We start from the raw sequence: 23,747 nt of genomic DNA on the forward strand, positions 1-23,747 counted from the left end.
ACTAAATGATACCAGAGCATGATTGGTGTCTTAGCTTTCAGCATCCCTTGTGTCTTCGATCCAGATTTGTTCCTGCGATGTTGTAGGACAAGCAGACGACACGACCGGCCTCTTAAAGGATGCAGGCGGTCTCGTCTGTTTATTTATTTCCTCTCGTCTCCTCTCCATTTGATTAGGAGTTTGCTTAATCCCTCAGTAGGCCTCGGTTATAAGCTTCTTGGTAATGACCTGCTTAATCCTCCTACTAGAGATAAAACGCACAGGCACATTAACTTCAAAGCGGTTTACTCACTTCTGGGCTGCCTCTAAACAAAGCTTTATCATTGAGCAGTGAGGCCAGGTTACTTGTCGGTCTGTTGTGTTGGAGTAGAGTTGTTAACTGAGCATCTGACCCTCTTCTAAGAAAAGTGGCCGTGCATCATTCGGCCTGGAGTAACACCGAGGGTTTTAGTCTTCAGTGCATGTTTTACAGATTCATGAGGACTGACTGGATCACATTGGAAACCACCGCAGCGTTACCTGATTTCTAACTGATTTGTCACTCAGAATTCTTTGTTTGTTTAATGATTTTTAAGTTATTTTTCGAGCAAACATTCTCTGGCTCCAGTTTCAATTGTTATATCTATGATATGCTGGTTCTAATTATCTCATGTTATAGAAAACTGAATATTTTGTGGTTCGGGGCTGCTGAGCAACAAAACCGGGATTTTTCTATATCCAGACGATTAATCGACAAATCTGAAAGATATTCCAAAGATGAGTTTTATAATGAAACTAATTGCCAGTTGCATTCTTGGTGTCTCTCGATTTGGTGACTTTTAAGACCGTTTTAGCAACTTTGTTTGAAAAACGACCCTCTCAACAAATCTAGTGGCTGTTGGGCAGACATTAGTGGCAGTTTTCCTTCAAGTGAGTCCCAGTGCTGCTCCACGAATATGCAGGCCTCTAGGCTTTCATCTCTGTGGAGAGAGGGAGAGAGAGAGAGAGGGAGATGTCTGCAGACACAATTATAACTTCAGATTCTGCACATTTCCCACAATCAAAAGTGGCTTGCAGTTGCACCTCTTTCAAAGGTTTGCCTGCATCTTGAGTGTGAAAGTCTTTAGATGACTGACCTCAGATAAGTGCTGGCTTTCAGAAGTATGACTCAACCCTGTAGCTTAGCAACCTTTATGATTTAATTCCTGTGACCCGTCTGTTGTAGAAATGAATAAATCATGCCTGTGTATATATAAACATATTTTGGTGACAGACAGATCTGTTTATGCACCAGCACTTCTTTCAAATAGATAATGTAGTCTATGATGGTACCAGAATGCGAGCGACGAAATAGAGATTTATAGAAAGTTATTTTCGTTGCCTTGAATTCACCCCGATGCCTCCACAGTATCATAATCAGGCTCACAACCACACCAGACACTCACAATACATATATGCACACACACACACACACACACACACACACACAATCCCATCTCTACAGCGAACATGCCTCACAGCTTCAGCATAAGCGGATAATTTACCGGCAGTCTCTCAGAGCAGTACCTCACTTCACCCGCGCAGGAGAGCAGTGAAAATGTCAGGAGTTTAGTTAGGGCTACAACACCTGCATCTCGCGCACGCACCGGGCCTCTGCTCCAACAGCTCCCCAAGGGTGGCTCACGAGCACTCACATTTTATTGCTGTGATGACTGCTCATGATTTTTACACCAGAGGACAGCGAGAGAAGAAAAACAACTCCATTCACGCGTCCTTATGCTCGCTCGCTGCAGCAGGTTCGACGTGTTGCGAGTGTTGTAGATTCTGCACCGGGGACCAGGACGGAGATTAGCTTGAAGTGCATTTAACAAGGTCTCAAAGTCTCTTTGACGTTTGATTTCATGAGAAAATGCCCAAACCCTTTCTCATCATTAAAAAAACAATGGCAGAACTACGTGCTTGCTGGAATTTTCCCAGCCTTGTTACCGGGGATTTGTGGAATAAAGACATCCAAATATTTGCATGTGTTGTCCGTGCGAGGCAGAATTAATACCCATAGTTTTAAGCCGAGGGATCACTTGCCGCATTTGATGGAGCACCCAGAGATCCCTCATACACAGTCCATCGCAGCCGAAAGGCGAACGCTCACAATCAAAGTCTGAAGCCTGATCTGCAGAAGCGGCAAGAAAAGCCGGGCATGTGAGCGCCCCTGGGACCTCTGGAAGTCGAGACTGTGAAGTCGGTCGTCCTGTTAGTCAGTGAAGCCGATGTTCGCCCGAGCAGCTACAGTGTAGAGCTGTCAGCTATATCATGTAGGACTTGTCAGCCAGATATCATTAAGCTCTGATAAAGTCCGATGGGATTTACCAGCGCTTTGTAATTGTTAGCACACTGTACATTTTGCATTTAGTTCTTATATAATGCCCATTTTCAATGCCCTGTTATTTTCCTAAATTATTGAATAATTTAAATCATACATCGCGGGCTGCAACTTATGACTGTTTTTTATTATTGATTAATTTGACGGTTCTTTTCGGTCATTGTTTGACCGTTTTGTACGTATAATTTCAGAAAATAAAGTGAAAATGTTTCTTTTTTTCACCAGGTGACTTCTCCAGATGTTTATATCATCAAAAACTTAATGATATTCAGTTTACTATCAATAGCAGCTCAGTGAAAGTCGGGCTGATAATCTTGAGCTAATTATAAATTGATTAATTGTTAATATAGGGATTCAATAATCAAGTGGCCCCAACTTCCCTCCCATTCTTCCTGCTCATGCTGAGTGAGGAGGGAATCACTTCCCATCGAGGTTTAATGTGCCGAAGCTTTCCTTCGTTGCTTTTCTGACCTGCATGGTTTTTATCATTCAGGTATCATTCAGGCACAAAGAATGATGCCATCATATAAAGATCTAAAGCCTCAACAAGGCACTGCCGGCTATTTAAGGCACTTCTCTGTTTCCTGAGGCGGACTCTGGGAGCACGTAAAACTGAAAAACTGCTTTTGTTTTCCAGGGTCTTTTTTCCTTAATCTGTCAGGCACGGAAGACTTTTATACTCAAACAGTTTGTCTTTCACCTCCTGTCAAGTTGCATCTGTCTTTTTCTATTTATTTATATATTTTATTTCAGTGTAGTCTTCACTCCAGATCAAAACAGTGTTATTACCAGAGGGATTATATCGATGCAGCACTTCCTGAGTTGAGCTGATAACAAGTGGATTACACGAAGGTCCATCCATATCTCCTAGACAAGTCCTCATACCTGAAGGAGGAAATAAAAATGATGCATGGCACTGTCCCCGAGCTCTTTCTAAAGCTTCGTGGTTAAGGTAAGGGAAGGATTGCCTTTATCGTTAAAAATATGAATAATAATAAAGTGGACGTTGGCAGGAAACAAACTGCAGTCTCCAGTGTTTAACTCTCAACTATTCCCTCCGACTCTCTCCATAACGGCTTCTGTGGTCGTGCGACACACCACACAGTCCCTGTCTTCGCTACTGAGTGAAGAAGTCATTATTTAAACAACTGAAGAGGTTGCTAAACAGAAGTCACAGTAAGCTTTTGAGTAAACAACCGATGACGCTGTTCTGGTGAGAACAGACTCCGAATAGATGAAAGTGAATTTGGGTCAAAATGCACCGGAGACAATGCAGCTACTGTCTGAGCAACTAGCCAAATGTTGTCTGCGTGCCTTGTAATTAAGTCGAGCATCAGCAGCGGATGTGATTTACAAATGTCCTCATGTGTGGAAACACAGTAAAAGAGGACATTAATAACGGTGTTAAACTCAACTGTTTTTGTCAACTTGGATGCCAGTTGTTACTCTTTACGTGGATTCAAATAAACGTGTTTATTGGCTGTGCCGCCTAAGAAGGGATTTAGACTGAAAACAGCCCTCCATTAAAACAACGCATTGGGGGGGGGGGGGGGGGGGGGTCGTCTTGTTTAAGGCCAAAGAATTAAAGTTTGAGCAAAAAGAAGCACGTGTTAAAAAGTTTATCAGATGCAAAAGGGAAACCAAAGAATTTAATAAAATATGGAACATCATGAATTATTTTCTTTAGTTTAACTTTATTGCTCGTCTCTTTTTTTTGTACCTGTCTCTACTCTGCTGTCTTGCTCTCTTGCTCTTCTTTAAATATAATTCCCATCCCTCTAGAGATGGTTACTAGTGGATCTCTCAACCTCCGGAGCAGATTTCCACCCGGTGGTAAATGATCAAATGCTGATTTCAGTGTCAGATGTGGATGAGAAATAGACGGGGGAGAGAGAGGTATCGCCCGAATCAAAACACTCTGTGATTCTTTTGATCCACAAACAAACTGCATCATGTAATCTGCTCACCTGTGACATTAACTCCTCTGTGCTTACTGTTGCGTATAAATTACGTTCAGGAAATGGGACATGGCTTCTTGACGGATCCCCTCGTAGTCGGCGCGAGGCATAGCGATACCTCTCCATGCTGCAGTGCTTAAGCCCGTGTCTATCCACCTTGAGCCTGAGCTCAACACCGGCACCGAATCACTATAAAAAGAGCCAATTATTTATAGTCGGCTCCCTGACGAGGCCGCTCCTACTTATCTTTCAGGTTGCAGTCCCCAGGCCCTCTCCTTCGCATTTTTACCATTTCAAAAAAGCTCCTGTTGGCTATTCTTTCATTACTGTACAAAGCAGCACCTGTAAATGTCAATGATAGTTTTTATATGTGGCGATAATCAATCAGCCGCAGAGATGAACCAGTGCTTTTTTTTTTTTTTTTCACCACTGACTGGAACACAACAGCAACAGATTTTAAACTAGAACTTATACAAGAAATATAGCAACACTTTTTGTCTCCTTTTTCTCTTTCTCGTGGAAAGAAAATAGTTCAGTTGTTTATCGGAGAAAGAGATGTTCTGAGTGGACACATCTCAACCCCTTTCCTACTAACGCACAGCCTAAATTTATTATAATAACAATATTATATTATTGTTTGGCTTTTACAGTTCTACCCCTACATCTTAATTTAAAAGGAGGCTATTCTTCATCTTCTACAATGTGCTATCCCTCAACATTTGCTTGTTAAAGCACTACTAGAAGTCCACTTTGCTATTTGGTAAGAGTCACCTAAACCATTAACTTTGTTCCAGAGGCCACTAGCACTATAATTTGACTCTGCAATGCTGAAGGACATTGCTATCGTCCAATTAACGCACATTAATTGAGCTGACCTTTAGCAGTGTCTCGTTTAAGGTGGGATATTGAAATGAACTTTGGGTATAATGATTTTCCTCCTCCGTCATCAGAGGACCTGACTCCTTCGTCACTGTAATGGTGAATTCTTTGAGCGGTGAGCTGTAATTAGTGTGGAGGAGGAGACCTCAGGTTGTATTGATTTCCCGCTGGCTCGGTGAAAATGCCAGAGAAACACAGAGGACATGAAAACATGGATCCAGACTGATTCATCCAATAGTGTGTCGCGTTGCATTGTTTGAGGTCTTCATTCATATCCAATTAGGCCCTCAGCAAAGCTGTAACTAAAATAGAATCTGTGCAATGTCAAGTGTTGTTGAACGGCTATTGATTTGCCGTGAGCGAGAAATGTCACTATGATAGCAAATGTTGACCAAAGTTTAAAATACGGTCCGATAATTACAAAATAGATGAAATAGATGAATGTATCGGAAATGCACAGAATCTGATACAGACGGAATTTAAACAAATCCTGTAGTGACAATAACCTTTTATGTAAAAGAAAACGTTTCTTAAGACTTGATTTTGAAATGTCAATATTCAACTTAATTGTGAATGATGGTGTAAACCTTTCCAAAGTAAGAGCCCTCTAGATGCAACATGGGCTGAGCAGGTCATAGATGAACACAGCTGCAATGCTCTAAAATGAAACAAAAAGAACCCTGAAATAGACTTGTCTGGTAGCCAATGATGGGAGGTCAGCGTCGGGGAGATACTATTTGTCTCGTCGCTACTTCTTAAGGACTATTTGTTTAAAGGAATGGTCCGGAACATAACACCCTGTAAAATGGCAAATTGCTTTTAAACTTCCGTTTTTTTTTTTAAGGATAAAACAAACGAGCTGTAACGTGTCAATTTGTGAACTTTCGAGGTTTTGATAGTTAACGTAGATTGTGTTACTGTTGGACAAAGCCAGGCTAACTGTTTGTTTTTATGCTAAGCTAACCCAGCTACTAGCTCCAGCTACATATTTACTGTCAATGTTCTCAACCTAACTCTCAGCAAGAAAGCACATAAGCACAAAGCACATTTCCCAAAATGTTGAAATATTTAATTGCAAATGTGCCAGTTTTTGTGTTGCAATGAGGAGCAGAAGTGACTGGAAAGCGTCCCAAAAACAAGAAGTAAAAATGATGGCCGAGTAGACCAAAAGACCAATTTCAGACAATGGTTGTCTGTTGGGTAGTAAATGAGACACACATGCACATGCTGGCATTCAAAGCACAATCCAGAGCTTCTCATTGGTCACAAAACTGCCGTTTTACATGTGCGACCGCAGTCGTAACTACGTCGTACTCTACATTTACCATCGCGCTCCTCGTGTGCTTCCGACTCATCTACAGATAGACGATCCTCACCAAACAAAAATGTGTGTTTGACACAAATTACAACTTGTAATGTATTTAGGGAAAGTTGTTCCAAGCTGCATTCCTTTGGGTTTATGTAGAGTTTCATGAGATTAGCGCTGGATAACACTTCTGCTCGGCAGTGTAATTTACCATGTAGCTAATTTGTTTTCATTCGATTTTATCATCATTACACATATCCCATCCTTGTTTTGAAAAGGATTTCTGACTAAAACTGAAACTGACACTAAGTGGCCTCTAGAAGTCTGGAAAAGTTTGTTTCCACTGCTAAACATTTGAATCTTTGTTACTGAAAGGACAAACTGAGCACACACACACACAAACACACACACAGCTTGTCCTTCTCGCTGCACTGTCGGTCCAAATTCCTCTAATGTTTCTCTTGTGTTTGTGTCTTGCAGGTGAGTTGTGACCATGCGCTGCCTGGCTGCCCGGGTGAACTACAAGACCCTCATCGTTATCTGCGCCCTCTTCACGCTCATCACGGTGCTGCTATGGAACCGCTGCTCCAGCGACACCTCCCTGCGCTTCCTGCCCCGTGCTGCCCTGGTGGCCCCAAGTCCCAGGGTGGGGGACGCCAGCATCAGCAGCCAGCAACACCCTCCACAACCGCCGGAGCCCCCGCCCGTCGTCGGGGTCGTCGCGGGGCTCAAGTATGAAGATATCGACTGCCTGATCAACGACGAATCCACCATCAAAGGCCGGCGGGAGGGCGGAGAGATATACCTGCCCTTCAGCTGGATGGAGAGATACTTTGAGGTGTACGGCAAAGTGGCGCAGTACGACGGCTACGACCGGTTCGAGTTCCAGCACAGCTATTCAAAGGTTTACGCGCAGCGAGAGCCCTACCACCCCGACGGGGTCTTCATGTCGTTTGAGGGGTACAATGTGGAGGTCCGCGACCGAGTCAAGTGTATAAGTGGAGTGGAAGGTAAGATTATCTTTCTTGTCATTGATGTTTATCAAGGATGTTTGAGAATACACACCTGTGTCGGATGCCCCTATCTTCTTGGATACTAGAAAATCGTGTGTGTGTGTGTGTGTGTGTGTGTGTGTGTGTGTGTGTGTGTGTGTGTGTGTGTGTGTGTGTGTGTGTGTGTGTGTGTGTGTGTGTGTGTGTGTGTGTGTGTGTGTGTGTGTGTGTGTGTGTGTGTGTGTGTGTGTGTGTGTGTGTGTGTGTGTGTGTGTGTGTGTGTGTGTGTGTGTGTGTGTGGCAAAGATCAACAGCCTCTTCTCAATAAGAAATGCCAAAAAAATAGGTGTCAAAAAAACTTCATTTTTCACATTCATTCTTTTGCCATATTACTTCACAATGTGGCACCTTTGACACGTGTAATAAAAAGATTATTTTTGATTCTGAAGACCCGCTAGGTTTATTTTTTGGGGGGGGGGGCATTTGGTGCGTATAAACCCTGTGTCACTGACACATTATATATATATATATATATATATATATATATATATATATATATATATATATATATATATATATATATATATAATTCCCAAACACTATTAGCCTTTCTTTAACACTGCCTAAAGTGATTTGTGCGAATTCAATTTAAAAATGTATCTTTTCTTCACATGGGCACAATCAGCAAGTCTTTGTATCGATAACTGACTGGAAGTCTGTTAAGTGAGTGTATCCCTCCCTGTTACTTTCCCACTTTGAGTCCATCCAGAAAGTTGTTTTCTCTTCAAGCTTCCTTTTAAAATAATTACCCGGAAGGATCAATAGCTCATTTAAAAAGGCCGTTAGTTGAAACCACATTGTCATCAATATAATTTCCTCGCTCGCTTGAAGAAGTGACCCTCTATACTCGCCTGAAATTACAAAATAGATATTTATGGCTCAGCTTTTATTGTCAGACAACTAGATCCACCGGTAAAAGAAAAGAAACACCCAAAATGTTCCTTACAAATTCTATCATATCATTTTCAACAGTGAAAATTACAGACATGTAGTTGCTCGTCCACAGTCCTTTTCCTCTCAAGAAACAAGCCTTTGTTTTTGTGGGGCGATGTAATAAAAGGTATTATTATATTATTATATTCACTGTCAATGTGGCAGTTGCTGAGGTTAGCTTGATGAGTAATAATAGCCAATGTCTGCAAGAGCAATTTGCCAGAAATAAATCGGTATTTTTGTTGACAAGGACTGTGCAAATTCCCCACAATGGCTTCTTATGTACCTGGTAGCATGAATCTGCTTTTCTGCTCATCACACACACACACACAGAGAACAACACGCGCAGTAGTTTTCTTTACAGCAAAGTCTGCATGAAGTACATTCTGTTGTTCTGTTCTACACTTTCAGAGGCTTTAACTCTCGCATGGATGCAGAGAATACAGAATTATGACGCCGGTCAGAACGCCTGATTACATATTTGGTCAATTAGTTCCAATGAGTTTGGCTGATTATCAATAAATGGCTTAAAATTGTTTTATGTGAACTGCAGTCCCACTTAAGGACCCACTACACAAACACATGTATGGGAGGGAAGAGATGAAGCGGGAAATGGGTCAGACGGGAATCCACACACTCAATTTAACAAGGTCCATTAATTAAGCCCCAGGCTCCTTGCTATTTAGCACTCCACGCGCCCAAGAATACACACCTCTCTTCAACTTAGCATATTTTTATAGGTTAAAATAGCAGTTCATTAATTAGCCTGTCACAGTCCAAGTTACAGCAGGGCTTAAACAAGGTCACGGGAGCCTTCCACTCCCAACGCACCCTGCTGCCCAGGGAAGAGTTATTTAACAGGATCCTCTGCAGCATTAAATGTCCTCACTCTGGCCATATTGTTGGAGTATAACTTGTGTCAGGAGTCAAAACATTCGACATGCAACCAGATGGTTCAGACATCTCAAGCAGTCTTTGAGATACTATTGGGATGGGGGCAAAAAAAAACTTCAAATAGAGAGCGTTTCAGATAAATGAGTCTGAAATCTGAATACAAAAGTATGCTATCAAGGTTTTTATTATTAGACAGACATAAAAACGCAGCACTTTTATGTGCCATTACTTGTCGCATCTCCTTCTGGGCGTGTGGTTTTTATAGTGGAGGGTTAGAAATTGAGGGTCTTTCTTTTCCTTGTTGCAAAGAACAAAAGTTGAGAATAATGAATCTCCAGCAGCCAGAGCACTATCATTAGTGGAAGTAGTTAATCCTCTTATATCACGCTCGGTCTCCTTTTCTGTGTCTCTCGCTTTTTCTTCAACCATCTTTATCTTCACTCCCGGGTTCTATTGCAGACCGAAGTCACTTAAACATTTGCACCAACACACACACATTCTAACCTTTTTAAGTGCTTGATAAAACACACATACTCTCACTTACACCTTCGATGCAAACATGCATGACAAGTGATCTTTTTTAACCTAACACCTGCGCACCCTCAGCGTGCTGACCAAGATGGATGCAGCTCTCTCCGGTGGAGGTGGATGTGGATGAATAGTCTGTGAATCCAGGACAAAGCTCACACTGCTCGTCTGGAGCCGGGTCACAGCCAGCTGCTGCCTGCAGATTGTCGGCTGATCAAGTCCTGTATTCTGTGAAACACTTACGTAGCAGAAGGTGGTACGTGCTGCTAAATAAACATAGTAAGTGTTTCGTGATGTAATCGGCCAGAACACCCAGCTGTAATGTAAAAACATTGAAGCTATATTAAGATATGTTGGCCACTAGGAGGCAGAACGTCTCAGAAACACAACCTGATTGGTTGTTGAGGTCCAACTGTCGGCAAACAGTTGCCCAGTTTACTTACGCATCCAGTAGGCACAGATCAACATGCAACATGTTTCTGACTGCATGACATGTGTGTGTCCAGTTTTGGTAAATTTTGCTTACATTAACCATCAACCATCAACCAATCGTTTTATTTGTGAGCCGTACACACCAGGCCCTGTCTGAATAGCCCGGTTAGTTAACATGGGCGCCAAAAGGAAGCTTCGGTGCCGATGTTAAAGTAATCTATAGACCGTAAAATAATCTATAAAATAACATGCGGAACCGGTCAAAAGTATTCTCTGTAGTTAACCCTAGTCCTGATTAAAACACGTGAGCTGCAACATGCTGGACTTTCTCCACCACTTTACTTTGGTTCTTCACGGTGAGATCGTCCAAGTTTGTTTGCTCAAGAACAGTTTAAAGAAACTAAACGGTGCAAAGACATAGTTGGGTTTTTAATTCTCAGCACAACAATCGACACATTAGTCAATTGGTTCAATGTTAATATTAAACATATTGCTTAATGGAGCTTTAATGTAGACTCACCTTCCACCAGTTGTTCCAGTCTTGCAGACCTACTGGAGGTCAAAAGCAAAGCTTGAATACCAACGAGCCGGTGGAGCTCTTTAGCTCTTTAGCAGCGATATTAACCTCCGAGGCTTAGAGACTATAGTGTAATTGGTCGAAGACCTAGTTTTTCAGATTTCTAGAAAATTCCGCCCTCTGGAGTCGTTAAAATATGTGCCGGCTTAACAGTCAATTCCACATGGATTACTTAGTGTTATTCAGGGAGAAGCACAGCGTTCCAGTGTCAGGATTTTGACTGTCATTTGACTTAAGTTGTCAGGGGAGACGCCAGTAACAAGACAGGCATGGAGAGAAAGTCTGGCACGGGACTGGAAAGTGTGTGTGAGTGTGTGTGCATATGCATTTCATGCGGCACTTGTCCCTTTTTAAAAATAGACATAAACCTTTCGATAGTCATCTGTATGTCACTTTGACTTTTGAAGGAAAATAAATCGATTCAAACGCATGAGAAGTCTGTGTGGATGAGCTGCCGAGGCGCTCTGCATTGGAGAGTTGGAGATATTTTACTTCTGCTCCGCAATGCGACGGCCATTCTACAGTTAAAGATGCTGTGATTGTTTTTGTGCAATGGATTTGGTCTGTCTGAACGACGTCTTCACAGTAATGCACACACACACACACACACACACACACAGTCCATGAAGATAATGGGATCGGTGGTGGATGGAGGGTTTTGGTGAATAGCGACTTCATTTCTTTAACAATGGGAGGACCAGAGGTAGATGTTAGACGTTCCAGATTGGAAGACGAATTTGGAAATAATTCTGTTTAACTTAATTCTGCATTTTCTGTATGAAAGGTGCAATATAGATTAAATGTCTTAGATTAAAAGGCCTACCCTGAGCCTTCCACTTAGCATCTATTGTATTCATACTAGCTTATTGCACTAATTGTTTTCTTATTAGTTTGTGGCACTTATTGCATTCGTTTGTTTCTGCACTGTACGTTGGCTCTGGTTTATGCTCTTAGATGCTTGTTTGAGGAAAGGAGATGCACTTATGACTTCTGGTGACTAGTTGTTCTCTCGAAAACCGATGTTGAATACACTTATTGTAAGTCGCTTTGGATAAAAGCGTCTGCTAAATGACTGTAATGTAATGTATTATGAACTAATACTACCACTACTAGCTGACTGGTCTCTAAACAGTTTGCTTATGGTCAACTAGTTGTTACTGTTAGGGTTAATTCTTCACCTCCGCTATTAATTACACTCACATGAGCTAGAATGAAAACCCATAATCAGCTGTTTCTGTCATAAAAACAAAGATATACTTTTGTCCTATTTGGTAAAACGGCACACAGGGCAGTAAGGAAAGTAGAGCATCAGCGTCTGCAGTGATTCATGTGAATGGAGGAGGAATGTTTTCAGCCAGCCCTAACATGAGTATGTTATGCTGTTTGTCTCAGAAGGATGTGGTTTTGGTTGCATCATTTGTGCTCTCTCTGTCACGAGGTCTTTAAGTGAGCTATCTGTTAATCAGAGTGATTCTTCTGCCTGAGCTATTTCTGGCTGGTAAACAGGCGAGCTGGCCTCCGGTAGAACGCAGTAGATTAGCTTGTATTTCATCACTCCGTCCCGTCGTTCACATAGCTGGTGATTTTTGAAAAAAGACTAATTCTCCTTCTTTTTTTGCCTTCTGTGTCTGTTTATGAAATGGGCCCAGATTTGAATCTCTGATATTGCCACTGTCGTTTCCTATTACTGCCAAGTCTTAAAATATTGTTTGATATTAATAATTCATTTTAGCCCAGTTTTCTTGATATGAACCTGGTTATGAACTCAATTTGACACTGCACCTAAAAAACGCTGTTGTGACAACTGCCATCTAAAAAGTATAATTTTCTTAAAAATAGACTGCAAAGTACTGAAAATAAAAACCTTTCCACAGACGAGACGATCATGTAAGCACAAGATTTTACGTAAAGGGGCCGCCAGAAAAAAACAAGAAGCATAATAATGTAATATTTATGGCGTAATGAAATCATTTTCTATATTAATTTAACGTCATTGTCCTTATCTCCCTTCTCTACCTCCCAGGCGTGCCTCTGTCCACTCAGTGGGGCCCTCAGGGCTACTTCTACGCCATCCAGATCGCTCAGTACGGCCTGAGCCACTACAGCAAGAACCTGACGGAGCGCCCCCCCCACGTGGAGGTCTACGACACGGCCGAGGACCGAGACAGCCGGGCCAGCGCGGCGCCCTGGAGTGTGCCGAAAGGCTGCGGCCTCAGCCGCGTCCACGACAAGACCCGAGCTACCTCCGTGCGTCAGTTCAGCGCTCCAGGTATGCAAACGCTCCGTGAGCCCGGAGAGCCTCGGGGCAAAGCAGCTTATCTCCTGTCGGTTGCAGGAGGCCGATATGCAACTGCACCATAAGTTAGTCTGAGCTGAGTCACAGCCACCAGCCACTGTGTTGGTTGACGGTGGACCCACCGCGTAACGACGGCTTCCTGAGCATCATGATGATTAAAGAGCCAGCAGACACGACATCGCACATCTCATTCTATGCCGATCAAAGAGTCCGACTTTGTCACACTGATGGAAAACAGAAAACGCATTTATACGCCATTATTCCCACAACAGACTTTTATCCCTTTTTATCCAGAGCGTGAGTATCGGCGGTTGAAATGATAACTGTTTGTCAGCTGGAGCCAATTAACCTTAATTTGTTAGTCAAAGGACGGAGTAAATCTCCGGGCTTTCGTCTGGTTGGTGTCCTCTTTGCAGGCGATTGGTGCCATATGGGCTTTAATAGAAGGTAGTTAACGATTGCCTTTTTGAGAGTCTCTTTAGTGAAGCAATCCAGTTGATCGTTTCAGGCAGGTGGTCAAGTACTTAAGATATTAACTTTTAAAAACCAGTCAAGTATTTAATTTCACTGTTCAAATCTGTTCATCATCTCCTGGAACACCAGGGTGATGCAGTTTTAATCAAACACAGTAAATAGTGCTTTGGTTTTGGACTATTTTCAGCTGCAGATTAATGCACCGTTTGATAGTCTTGAGAGTATCTACAGCAGTGGGACAGTGTATGTGTGATTGACTGTCAAACAAACTGCATGTTCATTGTCACCCACTGCAACATTGATGTGTTTTTCAATGTTTATTGACAACAATGGAGGTCTATGGCACGGAGGAGTACGCTTTATATCACTAGACTATTCCTTTTAAACATAACGTATATTAATCAGATTCATATTTTAAGCAAACCCACCTAATAGCTCTGGGTCTGGTTTCATCAGGATTCCATATTTTCTTTAAATTGTTCAGCCCAACGCTAACGGGAAGACAGATTTACTTTATTGTCACAGCTGTAAAATTACCGAGGCCGTGAGGTAGTTGACAGTTATTTTTGAATATGTGAGAAGTGAGGATCTCCTGCTGAGTGCTGACTGAGCGATCTTAATTCTCCTTTCATCTCCTGCTGATATTTTCCTGTCTCTCTGTCTCTCTCTGTCTCTCTGTCTCTCTGTCTGTCTGTCTGTCTCTGTCTCTCTCTCTCTCTCTCTCTCTCTCTCTCTGTCTGTGTGTCTGTCTCTCTCTGTCTGTCTGTCTTTCTCTCTGTCTCTCTCTCTCTGTCTGTGTGTCTCTCTCTCTCTGTCCTCTGTTGAGCTGCTGCCTCCACTGTAATTTCCCCCCACCTCCTTATTCCTCCGCTTTCACCCTCTCATCATGAACAATTTCCTTTCATTTCACCGCTCCACACTTTCTCTCTCCGCTCTCCGCTCACCTTGCCTTACAGCTTCGACTCGCCATCATCGGCTCTCTCTTTCCTCAACATCATCATGTTTTCATCATCGCCCCTCAGCCCTCCCTCGGCAGCCTTCCGTCTCCATTAATCTTCCCCTCGTCTCTCCCCAGATTTCAGTCAGTTTTCCACCTCTCTTTACTCATTTCCACCCACTTATCGCCCCCTCGGCCCGCTTCAGCTTCCTAAACATTGCAATCACGTTATGCTCTCTGCGTTTCTAACGCCTCATTCTGCTCCGTCATCCAAACTTTTCCTGTTTTCTTCCTCTGCTGTCACTTTCTCTTCCCGTCTCTGCCTCCCTCCACTTCCTCCTCCTCCTCCTACTCCCTTCGCCCTATTTGGGTCTTTTTTTTTTTCCTTCCTTACTGTATCTAGGACACTGGTGTTGAACAGCCTCTCAAATCCTCTGACAAGTGGATCAATCGTCTGTCCCCTGATAATAACCTACCATCTACCATCTGCACATTCCCGCACGAACACTGTCCGCCGCTGAGCACCCTTATTTCCTGAATCCCCTCGCGGCCGCTTGGAAGTTTCACAAACCTGCCAGAATTAGTGAGGTGATCTGTGTACGGAGATACGGCGTAGTGACAGCTGCCACCGGCTATGGCGCCTTTAAGATGTGTCTGGAAGTTTTCATGTTTTATGGTCTCACAGCAATGAATCAAATATTTTTTTTAAACACTTTATAGTTAAGATTTCAGTCCATGTTGGTGTGAGAACTTTAAAAACGCTGTTCACTCACGATCTCCATGCAACCTGACGGAGCTCGAGCAGTTTGGCAAAGAAGAATAGCGAAAACTTCTGTCCAGATGTGCAAAGCTGATGGAGACCGACTTATGTACGCAGACCTAGAAGCCGAAGGTGCTCAATCTTATGCAAACGTGTTTTGAGTTTTATATTTGTTGTTAAACCTACTTTAATACAATGTTGACAGTTATTATAATCATTATCTTCACTATTTTCCACCATTTAATGGACAAAACCTTGAATCGTGGCCATAAAACATGAAGACTTCCCCCGGGGGTGAATAGTTTTTAGGCACTGTGTGTCCTGAAGTAGTCACCGGAGGATGCGGATGAATAATCAATGTGCATCGACTGTTGTCTCGTCGCTTGGATCCTTTGTATCCGCATGCACAACATGCGCTCAACGTGTTCGTCGTGCTCACTCCTTGTTGTGTTTACGCTGACATATTTGTAGCTGCATGTCATCTCTGTCTCCCGCCTCACTGCTAAACAGCCAGAGAGCGATGCGGAGCAGGGGAGGTGGAACCTCGTCTATATTCCCTCTGCCCATCCTTTATTGATGCCAGAGTAATCACGGGGCCAGAGTACAAATCCACTTACTCTCTGCATTGCCTTAAGTAATGGATTTATGAGTGCATTAAAGAGCCGTAGTCATCCAGAGGCCCCTGCCAGGCTGGCTCTCTCCTCCTGATCGACTGCCTTTGTGTCTCAGGCGGCCTCGTCTGCTTCTGCTTTCTCAGCTCATGTCATGTGAGATCTGATTCTCAATTGTCTTCTCGCTTTTGGCTCATTTTCACTCTCTCCGTCAGGCTGGCGTTGAGGGCACTTGAGGCGACCCATCTTGCTATTATCCTTCTTTTTTTCCGGACTCCTACATTCTTTCTTCTCTTTATCCTGTCAGGAGCTATCTTTGAAAAGATTTGTTGCTTGTTTTTTTTAGCTGTGCAGACTGAGCAGCTAGGCCAAAGGTACGGAGTTGATGTAATGTAAGAGGAGCGGTGGCTGTGTGGAAACTGGATGTCTGAGGTCCTAACTTTGAGATTTGTAGGGAAGAGTTGTGGAGATGCAAATGGGAAAGGTTGCTGCAGTGCATCAACTTCCTCATTCTCTCTCTCTTTTTCCAACTCCTCTGTTCTTTTCCTCCCTCCTTCCTGTCCTCCTAATTAAGCTCTGTGTGCAGTGACACAACTGTACAGCACATCCCATGAGAAGCTTGTCTCGGTCTGTGTTAGAGTCTCACTCACTCACTCACTCACTCACACAGAGCTAGCCACTTCACAAAGGTATTAATGAAACAAGGTTTTGATCACAGAAGTTATCTGATATTGATCCTTTGATAACGTGACTGCATAGTGAATCTGGGGAACGTGAGGAAAAAGACGAGCTTTCGTGGAAACACGACATCAAAGGAGACAGACGCACACTGTACGCAAGGCTTTCTGTCATTCTGCCAAAAATAGTCCAATGTCATCCAGTAATCGTCAGAAGTTTGTCAAATGAGGTTAGTCATGTTTTCTCAGACCAAACGCCACAAAACTTCTTTTCTCCTTTTTGTTTTTTGGTTCATAATACACATCTTTTTAACGCCCTCCCTCCTCTCATCCGACCACCACAGAGTCCTCTGAGGGCGTGTCCCTGCAGCTGGGTAACTCCAAAGACTTCATCCTCAGCTTAGACGTCAAGTTCGTCTCCAACGGCAGCGTGTCTGTGATCCTCGAAACCACGGAGAAGGGCCCGCCGTTCACCATCCGCTACGTGACCAGCACGCAGCTCATCGCCTTCAAGGACCGTGAAATCACGTACGGCGTTGGGCCACGAACCTCCTGGAGCACGCTGACCCGAGACCTGCTCACCGACCTCAGGAAGGGCGTCGGCCTGTCCAACACCAAGGCTGTGAAGGCCACAAAGGTTGGTTCAGACCGTCGGTACCTTTGATATAACAGCTGTGCTCTAAAGGCTATTCAACTGGACTAGAGCTGAAACAATAGTAGATTAAGCAATCAATTGTTGTTTATTGATTAATTGATGTTGAAGTAACATTTCCTTATGTATTTCTGCTTTTCTTCATCTTATGTGGTGGTTAACTAATTATTTATGGGTTTCATACAAAACAAGTCATTTGAATACGTCCCCTTTGGTTTTAAGAAATGATGACAGACAAAACCGTTAAATTAAAATAATCTGCAGATTAATCATTTATGAAAATAATAGTTAACTGCAGCCTTGAACCGGACCCTATTTAATTAATCATAGTTTATCTTAAAGCTGCATTTCAGTTGGCGGTATGAACAGAGCTAAATATTGCCGCATTAATCTTAGATTTTTGTAACATTTAGCTGATTTCATCATGAGAACTTTGACACTAAATAATTACATGTCAAGACGATACCGTAATTGAATAAATGCCAAATCCTACTCCCAGTCATAATAATTGATTGTTTGATTTCCTTCTCAGATCATGCCCAGACGGGTGGTGCGATTAGTGCTACACGGGCGCGGCTTCGTAGACAACGTCACCATCTCCACCACTGCCCACATGGCCGCCTTCTTCGCCGCCAGCGACTGGCTGACGCGCAACCAGGACGAACGAGGCGGCTGGCCCATCATGGTCACCCGTAAACTGGGCGAAGGCTTCCGGCCCCTGGAGCCCGGCTGGTACTCGGCCATGGCTCAGGGCCAGGCCATGTCCACCCTGGTGAGAGCCTACCTCCTCACCAAGGACCAGGCGTACCTCAACGCCGCCCTCAAGGCGGTCGGACCCTACAAGGTGCCTTCAGCGCAGCACGGGGTCAAAGCCGTGTTCATGAACAAGTACGACTGGTATGAAGAGTACCCCACCACGCCCAGCTCCTTTGTCCTCAACGGCTTCATCTACTCCCTGCTGGGACTCCACGACTTGACTGAGACAGCCGGAGAGAAGCTCGGCAGGGAGGCGGGGCAGCTGTTCAGCCGCGGCATGGAGTCGCTGAAGGCCATGCTGCCGCTCTTTGACACGGGGTCTGGGAGCATCTACGACCTCCGTCACTTCATGTTGACCACGGCGCCCAACCTGGCACGCTGGGACTATCACACCACGCATATTAACCAGCTGCAGCTGCTGGCATCCATAGACAACGCTCCCGTCTTTAAGGACGTGGTCAAGCGCTGGAAAAACTACTTAAAAGGGATTCGTGCCAAGCACAACTAAACAAACTGTAGCTCGCATACAGCCGAGATGAATATACTGTACTCTTAACGGGTGATTGAATGTGAGGCGAGTGCTCACATTGTGTGCGTGCGTTCTGGTCGAGGTTCATAATCTAAAGGACGAGTTCATTCAGCTGCAGCTCTCAACACTAAAAGTTTCTCGTGTGCTCTGTTGCAGGTTTCATATTTTCTGCAACACTGACTGTAGCTCTCCCCTCCTGTGTTTTTCCTTGAGCTAGTGTTTGTAATTATGCACAGACCTAGTTTCAGAGTGTGAGTCTGTGCGTTCAGGAAGAGTGTGTGTGTGTGTGTGTGTGTGGAGTAACAATATATGGCGTTGGAGACAGATAAAACTCCTTTTTACCACTTCATCCGAGATTTGCAAAGTTTATTGAAACGAATAAACAAAAAAAACTGAATATATTATGAGGAGGAGAATGTTGCCAAATCAATTTATCTTATTAATATGAAATACTTCATCATTTTGGGTTTAATTCCTCCACTGCAAAGTTATTTTTATCAGATAAGCCGCAAGACTTAGAAGTTTTAAATCAAGACGTATTTTCAAACACACCGTGTTTAAGCTGTTGGGTGAGATAAATTAATTTCGCTGTCGTCCCTTTATAGAAAGGTTTTATGCTTCCAGTTGTTTTCTGAATCTCTTTTTCCATCAAACACACATCATTTGGGGACGGATTATATTGATTCCTTTAATATAAATATTAAGTCACAGTTTAGGTATCTGTTAAGCTGCTCCGGGGAATAAACACCTCAAACCACCATATTTGGGTTCAGACAGTTAAAGCGGCTCTGCTACCAGCGTACCTCCTTGGTTCCTACCCATAATTCCACTGTGTATAGCTGAGCTGTTGTGTAGCCACACCTGGTCAGAGATGACTGCATGACTGCGTCTTTAGTTTGCGTTCCAGGTGTCACATGGAGGACTGCAGGTAGCATGCTGCCACAACATGAGAGTTCCTGTTATATTCCCTGAGAAAATTCATAATCTGTCCTAGATTTTACCCGTCAATCCAGAAGCCGCTGTGTTACTGTTACCTTTATGTGACGTTTCTAAGACATCAAGCTGTGTGCTACCATTCTTAGCTCTAACCAAACCCCACTAAAGTCCCTCAGTTGGCCACAAACACACTTAATTATTTATGTTCCGCTGCAGAACACAGCTACAAATAGTTAGCTCTGCATCACTTTGAGTTCAGGAGTCACCGTCGCTCTGTTCCTCTCATTTGCACATTTTTGTGGGTGAAAGCTAGAAAACAGTTTAGATTGAGACGGTCGGCTAAACATATTTAAATTCCTCATGGCTGTGTTGTCTCGATGTGCACTCAGGTAATCCCCAGCGTGCAGACTTCTTCGGATCCCGGTACTTTAAACTAGTCTGACTACAGATGTATGTAAATGACTAAATCTTGGCTCACTGTGACACATTCAAAGTATGACCAATGTCCCTGATAAGTGTAAATAACGGCCCGGCAGTGTCATCATTAAGCTCCACTCACGGGACAAGCTGTGAAGTTCATACCAACACTTGCATTTCTCTTTTAAATTGCAAACATTGACCGATCATTGTTAATCTTTGGAATCTTCACATCCCTTTCGGTTTGAACATCAGCACCATCAGCTCCCGTTTCATGCTCCGCTTTTGACCTTTTTCGGACACTCGCCTGTAAAAGCTCTCCCTCCGGAACTCGTACTTCCAGATGATAATTGCAGGAAGGTGTAGGTGGTGGTGGTATGTATGCGTCGTGTGCATTTGGATGGAAAGACGTGGGCAGCAGAGGGCACAACTGCGTCTCGCTAACACGTCGGTTCATAACGTTTAATTAGACAATGCCAGGAGTACTGACGGTGGAGGTCAATTCTTGACGAGCACCGAGAGGCTGTCAGTCCCGGCAGGCTCTCGGCTGCTGTGGATGGGTGAACTCGGTGTTTTTAATCTGAGAGCCGACCTGTTGACCGCTGTGCGAGGAGAAAGAAAGCTCGCCGAGACACTAACGATTCAACCGGCTAATAGGCTGGAGAGGCTGCACACGCAGTACAGTGGCGAGTCGGGGATGAGTCAGCACTCAAAACAAAGTGGAGCCCTCAGCACCAATGAAGCTTCCATCGATCTACCGTAAAGATTATTAATGGAGGGGAATCGGGTCGGTTTGTTCTTCCTGAAGGTGCTGATGGGGAATTTTTCTTTTGGTCATTTTCATGTAAACTTCGAGATGAAAAACGTTTTTCCCCACTTTTCAAGTTGTCGTGTGAGCTGATGAGAGTAAATCAAAGAAGCGTTGATTCATTCCGATGTAGCGTTGGTTAGAGAACAAGTATTGCTTTTTGTTTCAAAGTCATTGTTAAAGGCTGCGGGTACATCGTCCTCACCTCGCAGCTTCATCTGGAACTCATTCTGCATTCAGAACTAAGTGAGGATTTACGACAAATTAAGGACAATAATCTGAGATTTCAAGAAAGAAGTTGTAATATTTCAGTAATAAAGTCATAACATTGAGAGGAAAATTAAAAAACCTTTTGCAAGGAAAAATAGTAACCTTGTAATCCACGACTTTATCCGAGTATAACCACTTTTGTCTTGAAATATTATGACTTTATCACTGAAATATTATTTCCTTTTCTCTCCCCCCCAAAACATTTTGACTTTATTCCCAAACTGTCTGGTTTATTCTGTGGGTTGAAGGAATTCTATTGATGTTCTATTTTTTTAAAGTTAAAAAGATCAAATCTCCCAGAGAGGAGGTATGAATGCACGTTTTGATAATTCCAGTTTTCTTTGTACGCTTGCTGATTATTTTTGTTCGTTTCTGAGTGAGCCATTTTGACAGGACAGGTAGAAATATGTAGTTTCAAACGTTCAGCAATGGAAGTTCTGTGTGTGAATGACTGTCTTTATTTTGTTTATACCAAAGTCATTGAGTCAAGTATATAGGAATTTGTCTATTTTTGTGCAAACCGATTTCCATTCAGCATTTAACGATGTTTAGTCTCCTTTGAGATGTCGCAGAGAGACACTGCCTTTTGAGGAATGCTAGTTTTTCAAATGTAGGTTGAATTACAGCCGAGAAGACGTGGAAAACTCGCCTATCGTAAAGGGGACGTGTGCAACTAGAGATTAGCATTTAGTAGGCTACTTTTAAAGGGAAGAGAGCCGGTAGCTGTAAATTCTCTTTGAAAGTTTTTCTTCTGTTTTGAGTGTTTTATTTTTGCATCATTCGTCATTTGTTTGCAGAGGAGTGGGATGTTTTACTAGATAGACAAAAAGCACAACTGCCGTTTGTCACGTTTTCTGTTGTTTTTCTTTCCAGGACAATGTGCACCGCCTTCATTCAGAGAGCTGCTATGATTGTTCACTGTGCAACGGGTTTCACAGCTTCTTTTTCTTCTTTTTGTTTCCGTCTTTCCAACTAAATGACCACTGTGGTCAAATGTGATTTATGCAATAAAATGTTTACTGGGGTCGTAAACGCCACAGGAGACCCAGAGCGGATGTACAGACTTTGCAATTCAAGCACAATGTGCAAATGCTACCATTTTTTTAGTCCAAGGAAGAGAGGCGTTTCTATACAGAGTGAATCTTTGTGCTTTAAAGATGTGCTTTTTATAGGTGTAAAAAATAAAAGCATTTTTTCTTAAACTTCTGGTCGGATATCTTCCTCTTTGATATTTAACACAGTTTAATGAAAAATCCCCAAGAAACGATTGACTGCTTTATTATCCTTGATCAACAGATGATGAATCTGCTACAATTGTTTTAATCCATTATTGGTTAAAGCCATTTTTCAACAAAATATGCATAAACATTTTTTGGTTCCAGCTTCTCAATTGTGAAGATTTACGGCTTTTCGTTGTCTTTTGTCATCAAAAACAGAAGAAAGATCTTTTTTTGGGACTGTTGATAAGACTAGACATGTGAAGACAGAAGTTTTCACCAATACACAGATGATTGATTGATTGATTGATTGATAAAATAATGGGAGATCAATCAATACTGAATATAGTTGCATCCTCAGTCCATTGTTGTTTTCTAATATTTGAATGTATATTTATATGCATAATTTACATATTATATAGGATACTTTATTGCAAGAAACCTCATTTCAAATTGTTTACCTTTCATAGTCTCTGCATAAATATATATATATATAAAAAAACATTAAGACAAGAAACAGGCAATACAAAGGCATTAGTCCATCAGCTATCCATAAGATGATATCTGTTATTCTCTTCTTCGTATCACCTTTGATATGAGTTTTATATATCTCCAGAAACTTCATTTATTGCCAATTTAAATTAGAATAGTTTATTGTTATTTATTCTCATGACGTTCTACCTATAAAGTCCATCGTTCAGCAGCTCTGACTGCAGCAGAGAAACAGTTTGTTCATACTGAATGGCGTCTCTGTGAAACTGCTCAGAGGAAAAAACAATCCTGATTAATAATTTATCCTAATTAGGCTATTCTGATCCGGAGAGAAGCGCAGGCACCTGAGAAGGACTGTATCTCCTGCCACCCGCTTGCATTTTTCATTACCTCCTGGCATTTATTCTATCCAGCCGCAACTTCCCCCTCACAGCCGCACACTTCGCCTCATTCCTCTTCCTTCCTCGACGCTAATGATATTACAGTCCCTCCTGACAGCGAGTCGGTCTCCCAGTCCTGTAATTAGCCCCACATAAACCCGATAAGCCCCGTCTCTTCATGGCCTCTTCTGCTGCCATTCGGATGCCTTTGAGATGGCCGTGGTGACATTACAGTGAATCCTTGGTACTGCGGCGTCCGGAGGCCCCGGGCTTCATGGTGTCCATAAATCTACCCACTTGATGAAATTAACACTCCGTTGAACCCTGCGTTATTGGATTTGTTTGTGTGTTGTTTGGGGGGGGGGGGGGGTCTCAGAGGAGGTGGGAAATGAGGGGGGAAAATGGATGTGGAGGCATCCAGTGAAAGGAAAACAGAAGAAATACAGCTGCAATTTACGTCCCAGCAGGACGTTTCTGAGCAAAAGTTTGATATTTTGGGAAATGTCCCTGTGGGGGAAAAAACAGCATGCTGGTCTACTTAAGTAAGTACGCTTTTTTTTGCTTTCTGGCAGTAAGTTAGAGATGAAAAAATCAATAGCCTACCTCTCTCATATCTG

General features: G+C 42.9%; 1 protein-coding gene across 3 annotated transcripts in view; it reads left to right on the plus strand.

Moving 5' to 3' along the window:
• Positions 1–22,243, plus strand: part of glceb (glucuronic acid epimerase b) — a 42,363-nt gene extending 20,120 nt beyond the window's left edge. For 2 of the 3 annotated variants that reach the window (XM_076078686.1, XM_076078685.1), the window contains 4 exons: positions 6,983–7,512; positions 12,942–13,187; positions 17,018–17,310; positions 17,858–22,243. In XM_076078686.1, the coding sequence (XP_075934801.1) occupies positions 6,996–7,512; positions 12,942–13,187; positions 17,018–17,310; positions 17,858–18,589 (1,788 nt within the window). In that variant the 5' untranslated portion in view covers positions 6,983–6,995 and the 3' untranslated portion in view covers positions 18,590–22,243. Of the gene's footprint in view, positions 1–6,982; positions 7,513–12,941; positions 13,188–16,755; positions 16,904–17,017; positions 17,311–17,857 lie in introns of those variants that run through there. The other variant, XM_076078688.1, reaches the window with a different exon arrangement.
• Positions 22,244–23,747: the final 1,504 nt, after the last annotated feature.

The sequence above is a fragment of the Anarhichas minor genome, unplaced genomic scaffold (genome assembly GCF_050575085.1).
Source record: "Anarhichas minor isolate MPS153535 unplaced genomic scaffold, ASM5057508v1 ptg000067l, whole genome shotgun sequence".
NCBI classification, from domain to species: Eukaryota; Metazoa; Chordata; class Actinopteri; order Perciformes; family Anarhichadidae; genus Anarhichas; species Anarhichas minor.